Below are 19,592 nucleotides of genomic sequence, written 5' to 3'. Positions count from 1 at the left end.
CTGCTGCAAGAAGTGTTAATGGGACCAGCAGAGTGTGCTCCGTGGTCTGTGTGGGTCCTAATGCCCCAATATAGTAATGGGGATGCTATACTGTAAAAAGGTGCAGTCCTTCTGATGAGATGTAAAATATGACTCCTTGTGGTCATTAAGAGTAGGTGTGTAACCCTGGCGTCCTGACCAAATTTCCCCCTGATCTTTACCAATCATGGCCTCCTAATAATCCCCATCTATGAATTGGCTTCATCACTCTGTTCTCCTCCTCACTGACAGCTGATGTGTGGTGAGAGTACTGGCACATCATCCAGGTGGGGCTGCACGCTGGTGGTGGTGGAGGGGATTCCCCATAATGTGTAACGTGAGTGGAATGTCCAGAAAAGTGAAGTGTAAAGAATTATTATTTGTATTATATAGTATAAATACCAGATAGTATATATTAGTATAGATATACTAAATAAACCGACCTGTAGATTTAAGTAGTATTTTGGCATGAAACTGTTATATCTGAAGTCCATCTGATCAGAAATGTTGAGTGCATTTTTTCTCTCTGACCTTCCGTCTCGGTTAGCGATATTTATTTTTCCCTTGCGTAAAGCGACATCTAGTGTCAGAATAAAACGTTCCCGAGGTTCTGATATTCACGTGTAGTTTCAGTCCTCCACTGGGTGGTGGCAGCAGAGATTTTAACAGGGGGTCTTCATGTAACTCCGCTTTCTTTTTCCAGCGATGTCGTAAATATCTTCGTTTTTGAACGTTGTTTGATTGCGTTTGTATAAAGTCTGGTAGGTATTGTTTTAAATATAACCTAATAGCTAAAATATTTGAATTAAACGGTGTGGATTCTTAACTCTGGGTTTTAACCGTACCTGTGGCCCAGATATGGTTGTGATGTGCGGGTCAGTAAATGGAGTACACCGTTTCAAGTCCTTTTATTAGGAGAAATAAATATGTTCTTCTGCGAAACCTGACGTTTTGTTTCTGAAAGCTACTATATTGCGCTCTTTTGTATCAGTCGTAAGAAGGCGGTTATTGTTTGTAGGATTTCAATATGTTGTGCTTTTGTTATGATAAGCATGAATGGTGATGGCGCGCCACGTTTAGTTGAACTTAATCTTGTGAGTTTACAAGAACGTGTGTATTTCTTAAAGCTGTTAGTCATGGCGTATAAAAAAGTCCTGGGGAACGTTTTTACTTGTCTTTGCTTCCTTTATGTGAACATTTAATAAAGACGTACAATGTAATAGTTAATCTCTGTCTACGGACTGGAAGTCAAAATTGCAGTTATTCTAAAAAACTCGCAGTATTTATATGATATGTAAGGTGAAATATTAATAACTTTTTTAACATAAGTTCTATTCATAGCTCGAGTTTTGGGTAGTTCAACCATGATTAGCAAGTGTTGTGAAACAGCCCCTAAGTACTACAGTCATGTAAAAAAGAAAGTACACTATCTGTCAATTAAATGGTTTTACGTATCAGGGCATAAATAACAATCGTCTGGTCCTCACCAATTTCTGTATTTAGACAAACCTAGCCTCAGATAACACAACACATTACAGATTTCATTATGTCATAGTTTGTTCAACAAAAAGTAAGCCAAAGTGCAGAAACCATGTGGGAAAAATTAAGTACACCCTTACTGCTTCCATAGGAATTAAGAAGGTAATTAGCAGCCAGGTAATGCTTATCAAATGCACTTGATTAGTTGATCAACAGGAAGCATGACCACCTCTATAAAAGCAGAAGTTTTGGCAGTTTGGTGATCTTGAGCATTCAGGTGTGTTAACACCATGCAAAGGAGAAAAGACATCAGCAATGAACTCAGAAAAGCAATTGTTGCTGCTCATCAGTCTGGGAAGGGTTATGAGGCCATTTCCAAACAATCTGAAATCCATCATTCTACAGCGAGAAGGATTATTTACAAATGGAGAACATTCAAGACAGTTGCCAATCTTCCCAGGAGTGGGCGTCCCAGCAAATTCATACCAAGGTCAGACCGTATAATGCTCAGCGAAATCGTAAAGAGCCCAAGAGCTACCTCTAGGGATCTACAGTCCCGGTTAACATGTTAAATGTTAAAGTTCATGACGGTACGATCAGAAAAAGACTGAACAAGTATGGCTTTCATGGAAGGGTAGCCAGGAGAAAGTCCCTTCTCTCCAAAGAGAACATGGCAGCACGGCTTAGGTTTGCAAAGTTGCATCTGAACAAACAAGAAGATTTCTGGAAAAGTGTGCTTTTGACAGGCGAGACCAAAGTGGAGATGTTTGGTCATTATGCACAACGCCATGTTTGGCGAAAAACCAAACACAGTGTATCACCACAAACACCTCATACCAACCGCCAAGCACGGTAGTGGAGGGGTGATGATTTGGGCTTGTTTTGCAGCCATAGGACTTGGGCACCTTGCAGTCATTGAGTTGACCACAAACCAAAGTATTCTAGAGACAAATGTGAGACCGTCTGCCCGACAGCTAAAGCTTGGCCGAAATTGGGTCATGAAACAGGACAACGATCTCAAGCACACCAGCAAATCGACAACTGAATGGCTGAAAAAGAAAAGAATCAAGGTGTTGGAATGGCCAAGTCAAAGTCCAGACCTCAACCCCATTGAGATGCTGTCTGTGAGACCTGAAGAGAGCTGTGCATAAACAGATGCCCTCAAACATCAGTGAACTGAAGCAATGTTGTAAAGAACAGTGTGCCAAAATTCCTCCAAAACAAGCGACTGGAGGAATATTTATAAGAGACCGATAAACTCATACAGGAAACGATTACTTCTGCTTCTGTAAGCTACTGAATCATGGGGTGGACTTAGTTTTTCACGCACGGCTTCTGCATGTTAGCTTATTTTTTGTTAAATTAAATAATGACATAGTGGAATCTGAGCTGTGTTGTTTATCACCTGAGGTTAGATTTACCTAACTGTAGGACCTGGTAAGGACCAGTTGATTTTTTGTTATGTCCTGATATATAAAACCATTTCAGAATTGAAAGAGGGTGTCCTTTCCTTTTCACATGACTGTCTATGTTGACTGCTGCCAGCCATGTCGCAGCGATGTAGTATTACAGTCTGTTGCATTTTTCGTGCAGGCTTTGTGAATTAGTATTCTCAATCTTTCTTTCAAAGTGCCGTTGGTCTGTTTTATCAAAAGATCCAATTTTGTCTCCAAGGTATTCCGGAACTAAAGGAACATGTCCCTCTATGATGACCTGGGAGTTGAGACCAGTGACACGAAAACGGAAGGCTGGTCCAAGAACTTCAAGCTGCTTCAGTCTCAGCTTCAGGTGAAGAAAGCAGCGCTGACACAGGCCAAGGTATGGGAGAGTACCGTTTCATTGGTTAGATCAGTTAATATGATAACGATATGAACATGATGTAGATGATGCATAGGTCAGATTGATTTATTTATTTATTCAGAAATATTTCTTTTAAATTTCATCAAGATTTTTTAATTAGGACCTTTGGTTGGAGCAGGGCACGAAGGAAATAACAGTAGAATGCACAGGAAGTTTTTCTTTTCAAAGCTGAAAATATTTTTAATGTAGTCTGAGGTGTGTTTTTGGTAAAATATGATGTTTAAATAGATTTAACACTTTTCCTCCTTTCAGAGCCAGCGTACAAAGCAGACTACAGTTTTAGCCCCGGTGATCGATCTGAAGAGGGGCAGCACCAGTGATGACAGACAGATCTCTGATACACCTCCCCATGTGGCAGCTGGCCTGAAAGTATGAACGTTTTGGGTTAATCTGGCTTTTTTACATTTTATTCTGCATTTGTTTTTAAAACAGAATTGAGAGCTTGACCTATGAGTGATTGAGTATTGTGGTTTGTATGGGCAACTCTCCATCATGGTAACCTTTTACATTTTAAGTAGTTAGTAAAGAATGGCCTTAGACAAATAAAACCTGCAAGGGCTAACCTACATTGATTTGTCAAATGTCATTTTCAAGTTTTCACCCTTTATTAAAGTAACTACTGCTTTAATTAAAATTAAAGAAGTCAAAATAGTCTCTATAAAGTCAAATATAAATATTGCAAGAGGCAGGGCTTGACTTCACATGTGCCTGAGGACTATTTTATGTGTTTGTGAATTAAGTGAAAGAGGCATTGGAACAGTTATAAATGAGAGGAGGCCATTCTAGCCAATCTGGTCCATTTGGTAGTTAGTAGTTTATTAATCCAGTGATCTCATCCAGCCTTTTCTAGAAAGAAACTTGGGCATCATATGTTCAGACTCCCACACCCTTTGCCTTCTGTTCTCAGTTTTAAATCACTTTCTGCATAGTTCCTACTTTTGTTTTCTGGTTCCTGTTTTGAAGTTGTCCACTGGGTTGCCTTTCAGTACAGTGCTACTATCAACGGAGACGGTTCTTGAATCTGCACGCTGCGTTTGCCCACAGTACTTTGAAAAGTCTTTATGACCCTAACCTATCTTTCACAGGACGCAGTGCCTGCCGGGTTCTCCTCGGGCGACGTGCTGATCCCCTTGGCCGATGAGTACGACCCCATGTTTCCCAATGACTACGAGAAGGTAGTGAAGCGCCACCGAGAGGAGAGGCAGAGGCAGCGCGAGCAGGAGCGACAGAAGGAGATTGAAGAGAGAGAGAAGTAGGTGTAATATTGATCAGGAAGAAATAACGCATTTGATTGACAAGAGGCAGTAACCTTGCAGAATTTCAGAAGCTGCTTGGAAGCTTGAGAGCTTATGCCTGGTTCAGACTCTGAAAATGGTTCAGACTGGTTCGCAGCGAAGGGCTGCAGGCAGATAAATGCATGAAGTCACAAATGTTTTGTCAGAGCAGTGCGATCTCAGGTCATTCTCATACTTTGCATAGACGTCTTCACTTGTGACGTTGGAAATGTGGGCATTTTAGGATAGATTAAACAAATTCCTTTAAAACTAAAAATTGAGAGGCAGATACATTATTTTTCTGTTTTTTAGAGGTGCTTATGTTCTTTCAGAGAGTAAACAGTTATGGACAACAGAAAATATGGTGACCTGTCACTGGCATTTTTCACTGCACTATTTGCTTAAACTTGCAAATAATAGAACCTCTTACTATTTTACGGAAGTAAAATGTTCATACTGGGCCTCCATACTGTATTTCAGGTTGGATTTAATTAGAATGGGGTATTTGAATGGGGGGGTGAACTTGGTTTTGGTATAAAAAGACTGTTTGCGTTTTGAAATTTAAAGAACGAGCACAGGTTCATTCAAAAGTAGAAAGAAAAGAGAGATTTTGATTTTGGAGCCTCGTCCAGATGAGTTCCATAGCCAAATTTATTTTTTTCCTGCTAGTTGCTTTGCAGTTCACACACTGACTCGGCTCCCCACTCCAACCCCTTCATATTTAAAGACCGTGTTGTAGAATTTGGCCCGGGTCAGAATGTGTGAATGCCTGTCTGACCTGTGATGGACTGGCTTCCCATATGTGCCAGGATAGGCTCTGGCTCCCCTGTGGCCCTGAACTGGAAGAAGAGCTTAGAAAATGGATGAGTGGTTTCCTGTTTAATTGAAACTCTTTGGCCATCCGAATGAGAGACAAGTGTATGTCGGCTGTGCTTTATAAGAAGTAGATGGAAGTCTACACTAAAATGAAAATCCCAAGTCTGCATTTGCTATCGTTTTGTATTGTGACGTGCAGGAGACGGAAAGATAGGCATGAAGCTGCTCCCAGTGGATTTTCTAAGTGGCCGGAGGCGGAATCGGATGAGGAGGACGACTATGAGAAGGAAAAAAGGAAAAGAAGTAAGTTTCTCTTCCTTTCCTGCTGGCTCAAGAAATATTTTGCTTTCTTTTGAGTTGCAGTTCATGAAACGTATCACTGTTGGTCATTCCCAGTATGATAACCAGTCTAACATGGGTGCATAAACCAAAACAGATCCCTGTTTCATTAAGGTTTTTTTCCCTCAAAAAATAGTTGGTACTGTCAGTCCAAGGTGGTATTCAGATTGCTGCTGAATAATTAACGTTCCTTCATTTTTTTATCATTTCTTCAGTTTGAAAACTGACTTGTAATCTGTATATTTGCTTTCTTTCTGATACTTGAGTCATCCCTACACTTTCCTTACTCTTGGGGTCTGCCAGACACAGGGCTGCATCCTCAGGTTGCATCACTTTGGCGTGCCTGACGATTGTTTTGCTGCTGTTCTGTTACAGGTATGGGAGGAGCAGCAATTGCACCTCCAACATCCCTGGTGGAAAAGGACAGAGAACGTAAGTCGTTGGGAAATTGAGACACTTTCTGGGTTTGAAAACGGGAAGCTTGATGCAGTAGTTTTACTGTTTTTTAAATATTCTTAGCAACGATTTAAAGTAAGTAGGTAGGTAAGGCTTGGCAGAGCATCACAAAGGAAAAAAATCAGTAGTCCGGTGATGTCAGTGGGCTGCGTTCTTGTAGCAGGCATTGCATGTAGATAGAATGTGACCAAATACTAACTTAAAACTGGTTTAATTCGGCTTTGTTAATTTGTCACAGTGCTTACGGTGCCATGAAAATTGGGGGGGATTGAACACAAAAACATGGTTTTGTTTTATGGTCTGCAGTTTGTGTAGTTGAATACAAGGTGGCGCTATAAAGCAAGAAATTGGCCGTTTTCAAACGGATGCATGTTGATTTCTTTCTTTTATATATGTATAGTACATATTTAGGGTTTGTTAAATTAAAATGCTGACATTTTAAAGTTTTGGAGCTCCTGCTAACTCTACCCCTGTAGTGTTTTTCAATAATGCTGCAAAAAGCATGTAAAGCTTGATGTTTGCTTTTAACCTTCAGTTATAGCTACGACATATCCGTATGAAGAGGAGGCCAGGCCCCGTATTCCTTCTTCTAAAGCCGCTATCCCTCCTCCCATGTACGACGAGCCGGAGAGGCCCCGCTCCCCACCAGGGCCCACCAACTCTTTCCTTGCCAACATGGGGTAGGTGTCAAGGTGCAGAGCTGTGAGAAGCATAGGTATTAGGACAGTGAAGCGGAATTTGTCATTTGTGCTGTGGGGTCATCGAACTTGTACTTAATACGAGGTGAAAGTGGAGACTTTCAGCTTTTGGGTATTATTTTGCACATGTGTTTAGCCTCGTTGGAACAATGTCATGTGCCGCGTTCAATCCCCTCATTTCAGGCGAGTATAAATATTGGGACATATGGTTGACAGGCTTTTCTGATTGCATCAGATTTTCCGTGATGCGTTAATTGTGAAAACATAGAAGAGCTGTGAATTTGCAGCATTGGTCCCAGACTTTGGAGTTTACCTTTGGATCTGCCTCTTGAGTTAGAAGGCAGAAACCCAGATGAAGACTAGGGAGTTGGCTGTGACTGAAAGCAATTGTGAAGATGAAAGCAAAGAAGCTTCCAAACAGAAATATTCCAGAGAGATTGGGCAGTGCAAAATCAACAATGTGGAATGTCTTGAAAAAGAATGAAACGACTGGAGGAGCCATTAATAGAGAGAGACCAGGTCATGCAAGAAAAAACGACAGCAATTGATGACGGAAAAAGAGCTAAAGAGCTGTGAAGAAAAACCCTAAAATAAGTCAAAGGGGTTGTAGACATCCTTCAGAGTGTAGAGGTGAAAGTGTCTCAATTCACTGTGCGCAGAAGAGTTTGGCAGCAGAATTTCAAGGGCTGCACTGCAAGATGCAAGTCACTCATCAGCACTAAGAACAGAAAGGCTAGATTAGAATTAGCAAAGAAGTACCAAGATATAAACCACAATAGTTATGCAGCAAACATTTATGGACAATGAAGACTAACAAATCTTTATCAAAGCTTCAGAAAAGCAAAAGTGCAGAGAACAAGGAGCTGCAAATGGTCCTAAGCACATGCATCTCTTGTGAAGCATAGTAGTTTAATGGCTTGGGAATACAGGGCTGTCTTTCGCACTGAAAGAAAAAAAAAACACAGATTATTTAAAGTAGGTAGGCAGGTAAGGCTTGGCAGAGCATCTCAAAAGCAAAAATCAAGAGTCTGGTGATATCAATGGGCTGCGTTCTTGTAGCGGGCATTGCATGTAAATAGTATGTGACCAAATACTAACTTTAAACTGGTTTAATTCAGCTTTGTTAATTTGTCATAGTACTTACACTGACATAAAAGTTGGGGGGATTGAACACAAAAACATGGTTTTGTTCTACATGATTTAATGCATATGCACAAAAATATCAGAGTGTGAGACAGAAGGCCTTGTGTAAAACTTAATTCATAAGACAAAAATGAGTGATTAATTCAATTCAAATTTGTCATATACTCTACTTACACGGGTGCATAGTATAGTGAAAAGTGTTTCTTAGTAGTCACTCAGGTGCAGTATATAAATAGAACAGAAGACAAGACAATAGACAGTAACACAATAACAATAACAGTGTAATCAAAACTGTGCAAATATGCAAACAGAGAAAAGAGTATAACAGGACAAAAACAGTGCAAATGTAATATTTATTATTAATCACAGTATTATAACTAGATACAGTTTTAAGTACAATTTTGGTAAGATTAAGTGCAAGTTTTAAGTACAATTACAATAAGACCTTATAAGAACAGGTGTAGTACACCAACCTGGTAATTAGCAATTTATTGGCCAACGTTTAGGTTTGCGTATGTTTCACCCCTACATGAATATATCATTAACTATTTCAGTTTTAATTCTCTCCATTTGTTTTACATTTGAAACAACGTGTAGAAATACACTGTGCAAAATGTTATCTTTTTTGTGGTGTAGTCAGAACTCTGATTACATAATGGGATTTGTGAAAAAATAATGGGCTGTTTGCATAAACATTTTACGAATACAAACAAAACCCTTTTTGTACGTCAGAAATTACCCGTTGAGACAGATGGCATTTAGTCATTACAAAGAGGATTGCATTGAAGTAGTTTTCCACCTTGCCAGAGCATTGTTTGTTCGAACAAGCGCAGAAGAAATAAAAGCCTATTTGGCCATACACACCCTGCAACACACGTGGGAGCTAGGAACATTTTTGCGTAACCAAACAAATATTTCTCTAAGGCAAACATCAGAATGTAAAAATGGGGGGTTTACATAGTATTAACTTAATATACAATTCTTAGTACTGTGTTCTATGTTTTTCCTATTGTCTCAGAGGAACAGTGGCTCACAAAATCATGCAGAAATACGGCTTTCGAGAGGGTCAGGGACTGGGAAAACACGAACAGGGGCTAAGCACTGCACTCTCCGTGGAGAAGACCAGCAAGAGGGGAGGGAAAATCATCGTTGGAGATGTTGCGGACAAGAGTACCTTTCTTCTACACTTGCTTCCTAAATGCACAGAGCCAGGAGTCTGTGGTTCTTGTACAAGGACCCTGTTTATATGCACCTTCAAAAAAAAGAATGTGGTCTAAAATAGGTGTCTAGGCTTGTAGATGCTATAATTAGCTTATTCATCCAACAATAACATTGACCAGGCAAAGAAATTATAGTTTGTAGGTGCATGACCTCTGCCCTGGGTGTGAGCTAATGAGTGCTTATGGAGAAGAAATAATGAGGCAGGTTTGCAACCAGACTGCCCTGCTGTTATCATTAGTCCAGTGTTTTTTTTATTAAATTATATGTGCACGCATGGGAAAAAATACTCATTTTAAATCTAAATAAGCATGATCTGTAGTTATTTGATAACTCTGTTCTTGGATAGGTATTATTATAAGTTAAACTATAATTGCCCTCTTATTTTGACAGATATTATCAGCCATTATGTTGTTTAGAGGAATGGCCTAGAATAAATTCTTGGTTTCTAGTTCCAAGAATAATTTTCGGATGCATTTTATGTCCAGTTGGAATATACTTAATGTCTGATTCCAAGATTGTGGGAACAGGTCACACCTTTCGTATAACTTAGTTATGTTTATATTGTCATTTTTGGAATAATTTCCTCATTGTCATATTGTATTAATTGAATAATAATGGTTTAATGCAGGACTTCAAGTATAACCACAAAGAATTTAGTTTCCATATGTATTTGTCCCTAAGCAGCAGGAGCAAGTCAGACTGTAATGCCTGTGAGTGAAATGCCCCAGTGGAATTCAGGTACTAAAGGTTTATCATTTTATTTAGATTCTCTCTTTTCTTTAATTATTCCTTCTCTTTTTTACTAGATATCCTTCTAATAAGCAAAACCGTTTCATGCAATGAAATGTGGGTAATGGCTTAAAAAGTATTCTAATTTTATTTAACTTGATTTTAGCAGTGAACTAGAAACCAAACGGATTTTATTTTAGGCCTGAACAGAACCAATCTCTTTACTTTTTTGGCCATTGAAGACTGAGTAATTTTGCGAGTAGGGAAAAAAAGGCTTTTAGTGAGAAGAAAATATTGATGTCCGATTACAGTTTACAAACAGAAGTGATGCTGACAGATGTTGTTTTTCTTAAATTATACCCAGCATAATTTGGCTTAATTCGGACAATTATAACAAACATCTCAAGTTCTTCTTTAAACAGAATCATCACCCTTCCCATCATAGTGGATAGATTATGTAGGACTGTAGTACAAAGTTATGCAATATGATGTTTTGTGAGTTCAGACTTTATTGGCACTGTCTTGGAGACTTTTTAAATATATTTTTCCTGTTTCTTTACAGCCGAAGCAGCAAAGAAAACAGATGGCAACCCACTAACAGAGATCTTGAAATGCCCAACAAAAGTTGTGTTGCTTAGGGTAAGGGAATTATTAACCCGATGTTTAAGGTTTCATTCTTAAAGTAAGTCACAGCTCAAATGTTTAAAAAGTGGGATGAGCAGAAGTGGCCTGAGTCATAAGAACAACTCTAGCAGCTTTTCTGTAGCAGGTTAATCCCCTTTAGTGCTTAATTTGCATTAATGGAAAAAAAAATATTTTTTCATCTTCTTCAAAATTTCTCTTGCAGAAATCAAAGTAGAATTAAGTTTTTATTTCTAAACCTGCAGTTTTCAGCTAGATGCAAACTGGTTGTGAGCAGGCAGAACAGCTGGCTCAAATATTTAAAATACCGTGTACTATACTTCCTATGCTGGAATGGCTCTGAGGAGCTATTGTAGGCAGATGGTTGGGCGAATAGCCTGTCTGTTGGCAGTAGCCGAGGTGTACTCTATCCTGCCACTGCAGGAACTGCTAATACCTGGTGACTGCTGGGCTGTTACTCTCAAAAGACAGCCTAATAAATTTCACCCTATTTTTCTTTTGTTGACCATCGCCAACTTAGTTGTCCTGGTCTGTACACTGTGAGAGAAGCCTGTGCTGAATCAGGCTCTTCATCTGTCCATAGCGTGAAGACGGTTCTCCTCAGGCAGTCAGTTACCTTTTCTAAATGTGACTCATCCACATGTTTTGTGGCAGAACATGGTGGGAAGTGGAGAGGTGGATGAAGACTTGGAGGCAGAGACCAAAGAGGAATGCGAGAAATATGGCAAAGTGGTGAAGTGTGTCATTTTTGAGGTGAGAGCCGATCCTCTCTTTACTATGTACCTGGGCTCATTGCCATTCAACTTATTATACAGGTTGTGATTGGTAAGACGTGATAAGAATTATTGTCGGAGGACTGTGCACTCCTTGCCAAAATGTGATTACTTAATGTTGTATGTACTATTGGAACGTAACTTGAGTAGTGTGTTAGTATTTCTGGCCTAATGGATTCTGTGGTTTTACTGTAGATGACGTTAGTTTAATTCATTACTTAACTAAATATTTCCTGACCGCCAAAGGAAGAAAATAAATTCCAAGTTTTATATTTACTGGAATTAAATATAATTTTATATAATGTGGGGAAACTAGTCTGTATTTATAGAATTCTATAGTACTCCATCACAAATATTATGTTTTCCTGCTACAGGTGAATCATCTCATGCAAAACCATACCGGTCTCTTGATCACATCACTACCATCTTTCAGGCCTTTTCCTGAATTTTGAATAGAAAATCAACTTATGAAGTCTTACATAGGTTAGGCATTAAGTAATTCGAAGAGCAATTTGCTCTATATGTAACATTCCCCTGTAATCCGAGAATACTGATTTACTGGTGATACACAGGAACCATGATAAGTTGAAAAATAGAAAAGAAATGCAGTGTTGCAATATTTTGCAGTCTTATTCTGGTATCATGCCTGGGAACCTGACACACTTGAAGAAACACTGTTTCTTCTTTCTACTTTTCAGAAGGGAATTAGCCTCTACTTGTTCTACTCCCACCCTGATCACATTAGCAATTGAAACACTGTATTGTTTTTAAATTGACGTTTTAGAATTAGGAATAAACTTATTGCTTGTTCCTTAGTTTTCCTTGGTTTTAGAATGTTTTGTGATGAATTATATCTAATTTTTATTTTGGATATCCTTTGCTATGGTTGAAAAAGTGCTCAGGGATGTATTCGTATGAAGACCTCTACATAAAAATAAATATCTGAGACTTCTAGACACATCTGTTTTCTTTTTCTTTTCTTTTTTTCAGATTTCTGGAGTAACTGATGATGAGGCAGTTAGAATATTCTTGGAGTTTGAGAGAGTAGAGTCTGCCATAAAAGGTGAGATCACAAAGTGAATCACAAAAAGAAAGGACTGGTTGTTATAGCAGATGGTTCTTAGGGATGGTGACCAAAAATGAATTTAAATCAACTTTGTCAGCAAACCTCCTGGTTAGCACTGCATTTCACTTAAGTAGCTCCTTTCTTTCTAAATGTTATAATTTTTTTTAAAAGCCTGTATTTAGAGCTGTTACATTTCCTTCTCACGGTCATCACATCCTTAAACTGGATCAAAGTTTTTCTTAATAGCCAAAAAAAGCATATTACTAATATATATATACACACACTCCATAACTTTGCGAGATAATTTGTGTTTTTAGGCAACAGTCGTTGAATGCTGACAAGCGAATGAGGATCTTCTTGGCTAAATATAGCAGCCTAGCTATTAGGTTTAGGAGATGCTGAAGAATATAAATAGCTGTGCATTGCAGCAAAGCACACTGTAAATGTCTTCAGTAAATAGGGCTGTGAATCATGTCAAAGTAACAACATACCGGTGTAGTTGCGGACACTTGAAACTTGTCACGAAGATATCGTTAACGTTTTCCTGAAATTTGTGTAATGTTTTTGTGCTTCGGCTCTCTGTGGGCCAGCAGAATCAAGGCCATTAGGAGCTGTTCTGATCTAGTAGCTGGCCTATACTTTAAATTGAAGGAGACCTTGCCTGTGGCCACCATGCGTCAAGTTTTGTTTCTGCTGACTGTGCTATGACATCTCTCGGCCGTGTTCGATGACTGGAGGGCAGGTGGTGGGTCCAGTCTGTGTATTTAAGACGGCTCTCTGGGGGCTGGGGGGTTTCACCAATATACAGTGTGTTTTAGCCCCTCCTGTCTTTCCGTCTCCTCTTTCATCTTCAGTTTAAAGAGAGCTTTATGGTCCTTCTGCCCCTATTTTAGGAGCAGTAGCATGGCTACGTGTCACGTCCTTGTGGCAATCATCCACATCTCAGATGTGTACTTTTAAAAAGCCGGAAATGTAATGCTACAAAACAATCTTGTGTTTTTATTGCCGTATGTTTATTGTAATTGAAAACTCTGGTGCTGCCTTACGTAACATCCAGTGGTCTCTCTCATTTCAGTTTCAATCAAATCAGTTTTTACAAGGGGTACAGCTATCCGTGATAAATAGATTTAGTCATGTGTTTTGTGTATCCTAAAGTTATCTTTCACCTTCTGTGAAAGCTTTTGTTACTGAGAGGCACAAAAGTTGCTTTAAACTCTTGCAACATGTAAACTGCTTTTCTTCTTTTCTAGCGGTCGTGGATTTAAATGGAAGATACTTTGGTGGCCGCGTGGTAAAAGCCTGTTTCTATAATCTGGATAAATTCAGAGTCCTGGACCTGGGTGAGCAGGTCTGAACGAACTTTGGGACAGTGGAATCAGTGGTGTCGAACGTACTGTTAAAAAAAAAAAACAGTGGACGTGGAACTTCTATTACCTTGGAGGACTGGAATGGGGAAAAAACCCCAACTTCATTTCTTTCCAGAAAAACTACATTCATTTTTTTTATTATTTTTGTGGCTTAAAAAATGTATTTCTGTCAGTGTAAATTGTTTCTGACGTTGCCTTTGTTTCCTTGTAGACTCAAAGAAAAAATGAAAATTGTTGTGTTTGGGGAGGGGGAAAAAGCTGTTTTTATCATTGTGCAAAGCAAAAAGGAAAAAGCACTAGTCTGTGAATTTTGGTAGTTTTAAAAATATGGCATTGCTAGGTTGTAGCCCTTTTAAAATGTGTAATATGTATTTCAGTTTTCAAATACTGTACATTGCACACAGAGAATAGTCATAAATATGTGATTAAGTTTCTTTATGGAATGCTTGAGATTACAGACCCACAGGCTTGTGTAAGTGCAACTAATAAATACTTTTTTTTAACTACTTTGTATTTTTTTGTAAATTATGTTCCCCTGGGATAGCTCTATCTTTTCTAAGGACTCAGTTGTAAAAGTAAGAAAGTAATCCCTAAATGCCGAAAAACATGTGTAACGTTTGATGGATTCTGGAACATTGAATGTTGGGGTTAACAGTTCAGTCCAAGAAGGTTAAATACAATGATACAATAAAATAATTAAAAATATCTTTTACGCTTATCACTTCATTGTCACCACTGAGTAAATACAGGACTGAAGCCGACTGCAGATGTCGTTCTCACGGTTCAATTTCATTTTTGAAGACGGGCCTTTTAATTCCTTTTTTCGCTCCGTATGTTACACAGTAACGATTTGCATTAGAAATGTAAATAGGTCCTATCTGAAGAACATGTTTGGGTATGTATCACTAAGTTCATATTCTAAACAGCAGGAACGGGCAGCTCTGGTCCTTGAACGCCAAGTACCTGCACATTTGAGAGGCACCTTTCAGTTTGTGCTGGATTAAGATCTGGAAATTTCTGCAGAGTAGGCAGACTTCTTATCCTTGTATTAGGTTCAATTAAGTAGTTCTGAGATGTAATGGGAAAACCAGAAACAAACGTGGCATTTGAGGCTTGCCTACCCCTGCTGTTTTGTTTTTGATGATAAAAATTACTATTGTATATAGAATTAGGTACTGAATGTTAGGTAACCCATTCCGATGCAGGGAATGCAATTTAAATAAAAATAAGAATTTTTCCGTGGATTCATACTTCCCTCTTGTTAGAGGAAAAACAAATTCAAAAATTCGTTTGGGATTTTTTTAGGGAAAATATCCCTGTCTTAGTCCTTTGAAGGCTTGTAAATGTATGACATCGTATCAGAATGAAAATGAACATTTTGCAGAAATTGAATTTTACCTCCCTGTTGAATTTTTGTTCCCTTCTGGTTTTGAAAGTATGACACAAACATTTTACATTTCCAGTCCCATATAGCACATATTCTACTTACCCAAGGTGAGGTTATTCTTAACAAAACTCCAACAATACTTTGTTAGAGTAAGGTGTCCCTTGATAAATACCAGTTTAAGAAAACAAGGGAATGGAATATTCAAAGGTCTTTTTTTTTTCATGGATGCCATGTAGTATAGTAGGCAACTGGTGTTAGGCAGGTGCAGAACGCCTTGACTGTTATCTGAGTTACACTGATGTGGCCACCATGAAGGGCAGCATCACCGGTTGTGTCAGTTTAATTACTATTATGGTAAGATGCTACATGCTGCCTTTAAAGGCACCAAAGTTGATTAGGCATGGCTTACCAGTGCCTAGTTCCCTGGTCTTATTCTGGGCTACGAAACCTTCGTTATGTAAATTGCAGTTTTTTCCTCAAAATGTTCTCAGGTTTCCTTTCCAGAGACATGCACGCTAAGTTAATTGGTGTCTTTAACTTGTTCCTTTGGGCGGATGAATGTGCAATGCACAGCGGTCAGTTCTGCCTGCGCTGCACTTACTATACTTCAGGAATGTGTGCCTGTGACTCTCGCCTGAATAAAAGTCGCTTGCCTTTCTGATGAAGGATGAGTGAACAGGAATTTTTTTTCCAGATTTTAGTTAACTCTTAACTGAATACACAGAGTACCCTCCAAAAATATTCATACCCCCCTGAAATAGAAACAAACACAGAATGAGTTATGAGATAGTCTTGCTTAAAACAACTTTAAAATTATAATAAGATCATTATAATTATGTTGCTCAGAGGAAAGTCGTGTTAGTCGTAAAATACTGAAATCCAGAAAATGCGAAGGGTCACCTTTATTCAAACCTCTATTCCTTAAAATAAAATCAATTTTTTACAAAAAATAACTTACAATAACTATTTGCTCTTTGGATGTGCAGCAGAAGCCTCAGGAACTATAGAGGACTCTGAAGTTTTCCTGTTTCCCTGGGGTATTTAAAGAGGTTACACATGAAAGGCATTAAATAGTAGCATACCTCTTGGTTAAGATCAAAGAGCTCTCTGTGGACAAATGGTCATTGATCTTCACAAGATGAGAGATGCAGCTGCAAAGAATCCCCAAAAGATGAGTCTACTACATGCCGTAGTGGTATTGTTTTAGAATTCTGAGGTTTCGTGTAGCCCTCCCAGGAAGAGTAAGAATATGTATGTTGCCATGGGCTCCAATGCAAGAGGTTAATTAGGCAACAGCTGAAGACCTCTAACACAAACTGTCCTTTTCAAGATAGAAAGTATCGAAGACCACCATTCTTTGTCATCTGCTTAATGTCTGGGTTGCAAGGAAGTACCATAAATATTGATGACTTTAATTTGTTAAATTACAGCTGAATGAGAATTGGACCCATGTCTTATGGTAAGGTAAAGAGAAAATAGAGCTTTTTGGATATGCTCGTTATCACGTTTTGTGTAAAAAAGGTGATACTCATCTTGATGAGAATATGAAATACGATGGGGAGTATATTCACGGTTTGGGATTGCTCTGCATCTACAGGTCCTGTTAAGATACCCGTTGTTGTAAGTTATTCTTGTTAAAATGGGGAGAGCTGATAGCCAAACAACTGGTTCTCTCTGCCTAATAGCTTATAGCAGCCATATCACCCTGCAACTCACAAGTGGCAACCCACTGAAGCTAAGCAGGTGTGAGCCTGGTCAGTACCTGGATGGGAGACCGCCTGGGAAAAACTAAGGTTGCTGCTGGAAGAGGTGTTAGTGGGGCCAGCGGGGGGCGCTCACCCTGCGGTCCATGTGGGTCCTAATGCCCCAGTATAGTGACGGGGACACTGTACTGTAAACAGGCGCCGTCCTTCGGATGAGACGTAAAACCGAGGTCCTGACTCTCTGTGGTCATAAAAAATCCCAGGGCGCTTCTCGAAAAGAGTAGGGGTGTAACCCCGGTGTCCTGGCCAAATTTCAAATTGGCCCTTACTAATCATGGCCTCCTAATAATCCCCCTCTATGAATTGGCTACATTACTCTGCTCTCCTCCCCACTGATAGCTGATGTGTGGTGAGCGTTCTGGCGCACTATGGCTGCCGTCGCATCATCCAGGTGGATGCTGCACATTGGTGGTGGTGGAGGGTGAGTCCCCATTACCTGTAAAGCGCTTTGAGTGGAGTGTCCAGAAAAGCGCTATATAAGTGTAAGCAATTATTATTATTATTATTATTATTATTATTATTATACTTGGCCACAAATGAGCATTATAGTGTAACAATGATCCAAAGTACATCTCCAAATTAACAAGTTAACTGCACACAAAATAAATGTTCTCGATTAGCCACCTCAGTGTAGAGACCTCAGTCCAGTCCAATTGATCATTTGTGGTTTGAACTAAAAACAAAAACAGTTAAGCAATGAAAAGGAGGACCTAGTGCAAATCTGCCTGGAGGAAAGTCAGAATTGCCAGAACCTCACAGCACATTACAAGAGGTGTCTTGTCAGTATAGTCTTTGTCAGTGGAGGATTTACAAAATACTTACTACAGAGGTATGAATAAATGTCGCCCTAGTGTTTCCTGAATTTATGACAAACACAATATTTCTCTGTGCAATGCTATTTAGATAAAGTCATCATTTTCAGCAGGACATATTCAATCTGCAAATCTGTTACATAGAGAATTCTCATGATTGTATGGGATGTTTTTGTCCTAATTTAATGGAGGGTATAAACCCATCTTAATGGCCCTGTATGTAATGTGTGCTTTTTGGAGTGTATATCTGAATATTGTTTAAACTATGCACACAACTGTGAAATGACTCAGTGTCATGGGTTACTTTTGCAAGGAATTTAATTTGGTACTGTAGGGCCAAAGACTTACACTAAAATATTTAGTCAGAAATGATGTGAAAAGTGTACTTCAAATGAATGGAAAATGCAACAAATCGTAAACAGAAACAAGTAATGTTACTCATAGGTATGGTGTCATAATCTGGGGCAACAGAAGTGTTAACAAATAATTATACATGTCTCTCTGAAGATTTAATTTAGTACTACCACAAGCATTATTGATCATATCCTGAGGGAGATAAGACACTGTTTCTTAGAAGTGAGCTAAATAAAAGCTAGAGTACTCATACAGTGTAGTGTTTTTGCCTGGATGTGTGTGATTTGTCTATTTGTGCGTCTGCCTTCTGCCTTTAACCGAGGTCTCTAGCCTTCCTGGTGCAAACAGTAGGACAGGTGGAGATCAACAAACTTTAAATGACACAATGTTTGCCCACACACCACTCAATTACCACACAGTTGGTGGGAACACCTTAAGACTGTGTGGGGGTGCAGGACAGGCTCGAACCAGTCCTGGGACAGAGGGAAGCATCACCTGGTCAACGGCACCCACTCATCTGGTCTACCGCCCGGTCATCACGTTTCTCATTCAAGTCCCAGGTTCTGGCCAGATCCTGAAAAAGGGACCTATAATCCTCAACCAGCCAGTGGGAATGGCAGCTGGCTGAAGCACAAGACACAGAGCCGGAGTGGAGAGGAGTCGGAGACAAGGGAGACCTCAACAGAGAGCCACAGAGGAAGACTCAGGCATCGTCCTCCTCCCCCTACCCAGTATGGATGGGGAGAATATGCTAGGAGGAGCACGACGGACCACATTATATAGGACTGACAGAACTGATGAGAAGGCTACAGGCAACTGAAGGACTAAATGGAGTTGCAGTGGCAGAAAGAGGCTCGCCCGGCCACAGGACCGAGAGGATTTGGGAAAGTGCCGCTGTATTCTGGGACGTTTGTTTTGGATTATTGGGAAACATAAACTTCACTTGTTTCTGAGTGTGTCCCCCATATGGACACATTTCTGTTGTGGTGTTCTGATAGATACTTTATTGATTCCTTGAGGGACATTGCAGTGCAACAGCAGCTTAACACAGACACAGTGTAACAAATGATACAATAATAACAATACAATACAGTCAGTACAGTGAGAAGTGCGCTAAGAAGAGTTACTCACAGTCCACACAAAGAACAAGCCAGAGCAGAACAGTACACAAAAAAGTCGTATTGCACAATATGACTGTAAATGTAAATATATTGCACAGCTCCCTAGCATATATTGCACAATTCTGTTTATGGTTAGACAGTGATGCACTGTAATTGCTAGAGTCATAAAAAGAGGAATTATATAGTTCTACTCTCTTGAGCCGGTCTTGAGAGTGTGCTGACAGTTCTGGGAGATGCAATGAACCTGTTGCAGGGAGAAGGGTCCTAGCACCTT

The 19,592-nt window shown here is 39.4% G+C and overlaps 1 protein-coding gene across 3 annotated transcripts; it reads left to right on the top strand.

The window, feature by feature from the left end:
* Positions 1-662: 662 nt before the first annotated feature.
* rbm17 (RNA binding motif protein 17) lies at positions 663-14,582 on the top strand. Of its 3 annotated transcripts, none has more exons than XM_088645375.1 (13): positions 663-779; positions 3,172-3,315; positions 3,610-3,726; positions 4,443-4,609; positions 5,647-5,750; positions 6,162-6,218; positions 6,778-6,922; positions 9,102-9,253; positions 9,989-10,042; positions 10,596-10,672; positions 11,330-11,428; positions 12,439-12,511; positions 13,765-14,582. In XM_088645375.1, exons 2-13 carry the CDS (start codon positions 3,193-3,195, stop codon positions 13,866-13,868), a joined length of 1,272 nt encoding a protein of 423 aa, XP_088501501.1. In that variant the 5' UTR covers positions 663-779; positions 3,172-3,192; the 3' UTR covers positions 13,869-14,582. The 3 variants fall into 3 exon arrangements, with proteins under 3 accessions (XP_088501501.1, XP_088501500.1, XP_088501502.1); XM_088645374.1 differs by having other exon boundaries at positions 9,986-10,042; XM_088645376.1 differs by lacking the exon at positions 9,989-10,042.
* Positions 14,583-19,592: the final 5,010 nt, after the last annotated feature.

The sequence above is a fragment of the Lepisosteus platostomus genome, chromosome 9 (assembly GCF_059453375.1).
Source record: "Lepisosteus platostomus isolate fLepPlt1 chromosome 9, fLepPlt1.hap1, whole genome shotgun sequence".
Taxonomy (NCBI): domain Eukaryota; kingdom Metazoa; phylum Chordata; class Actinopteri; order Semionotiformes; family Lepisosteidae; genus Lepisosteus; species Lepisosteus platostomus.
This window is presented reverse-complemented; position numbering and strand designations above follow the sequence as displayed.

Bases quoted from the DNA above. Each gene is read 5' to 3' on its own strand.
- rbm17 (XM_088645374.1), top strand. From the start codon at position 3,193: ATGTCCCTCTATGATGACCTGGGAGTTGAGACCAGTGACACGAAAACG. The intron at 6,923-9,101 runs GTAGGTGTCAAG...CTATTGTCTCAG, and splicing joins TCTTTCCTTGCCAACATGGG to AGGAACAGTGGCTCACAAAA. The intron at 11,429-12,438 runs GTGAGAGCCGAT...TCTTTTTTTCAG, and splicing joins TGAAGTGTGTCATTTTTGAG to ATTTCTGGAGTAACTGATGA.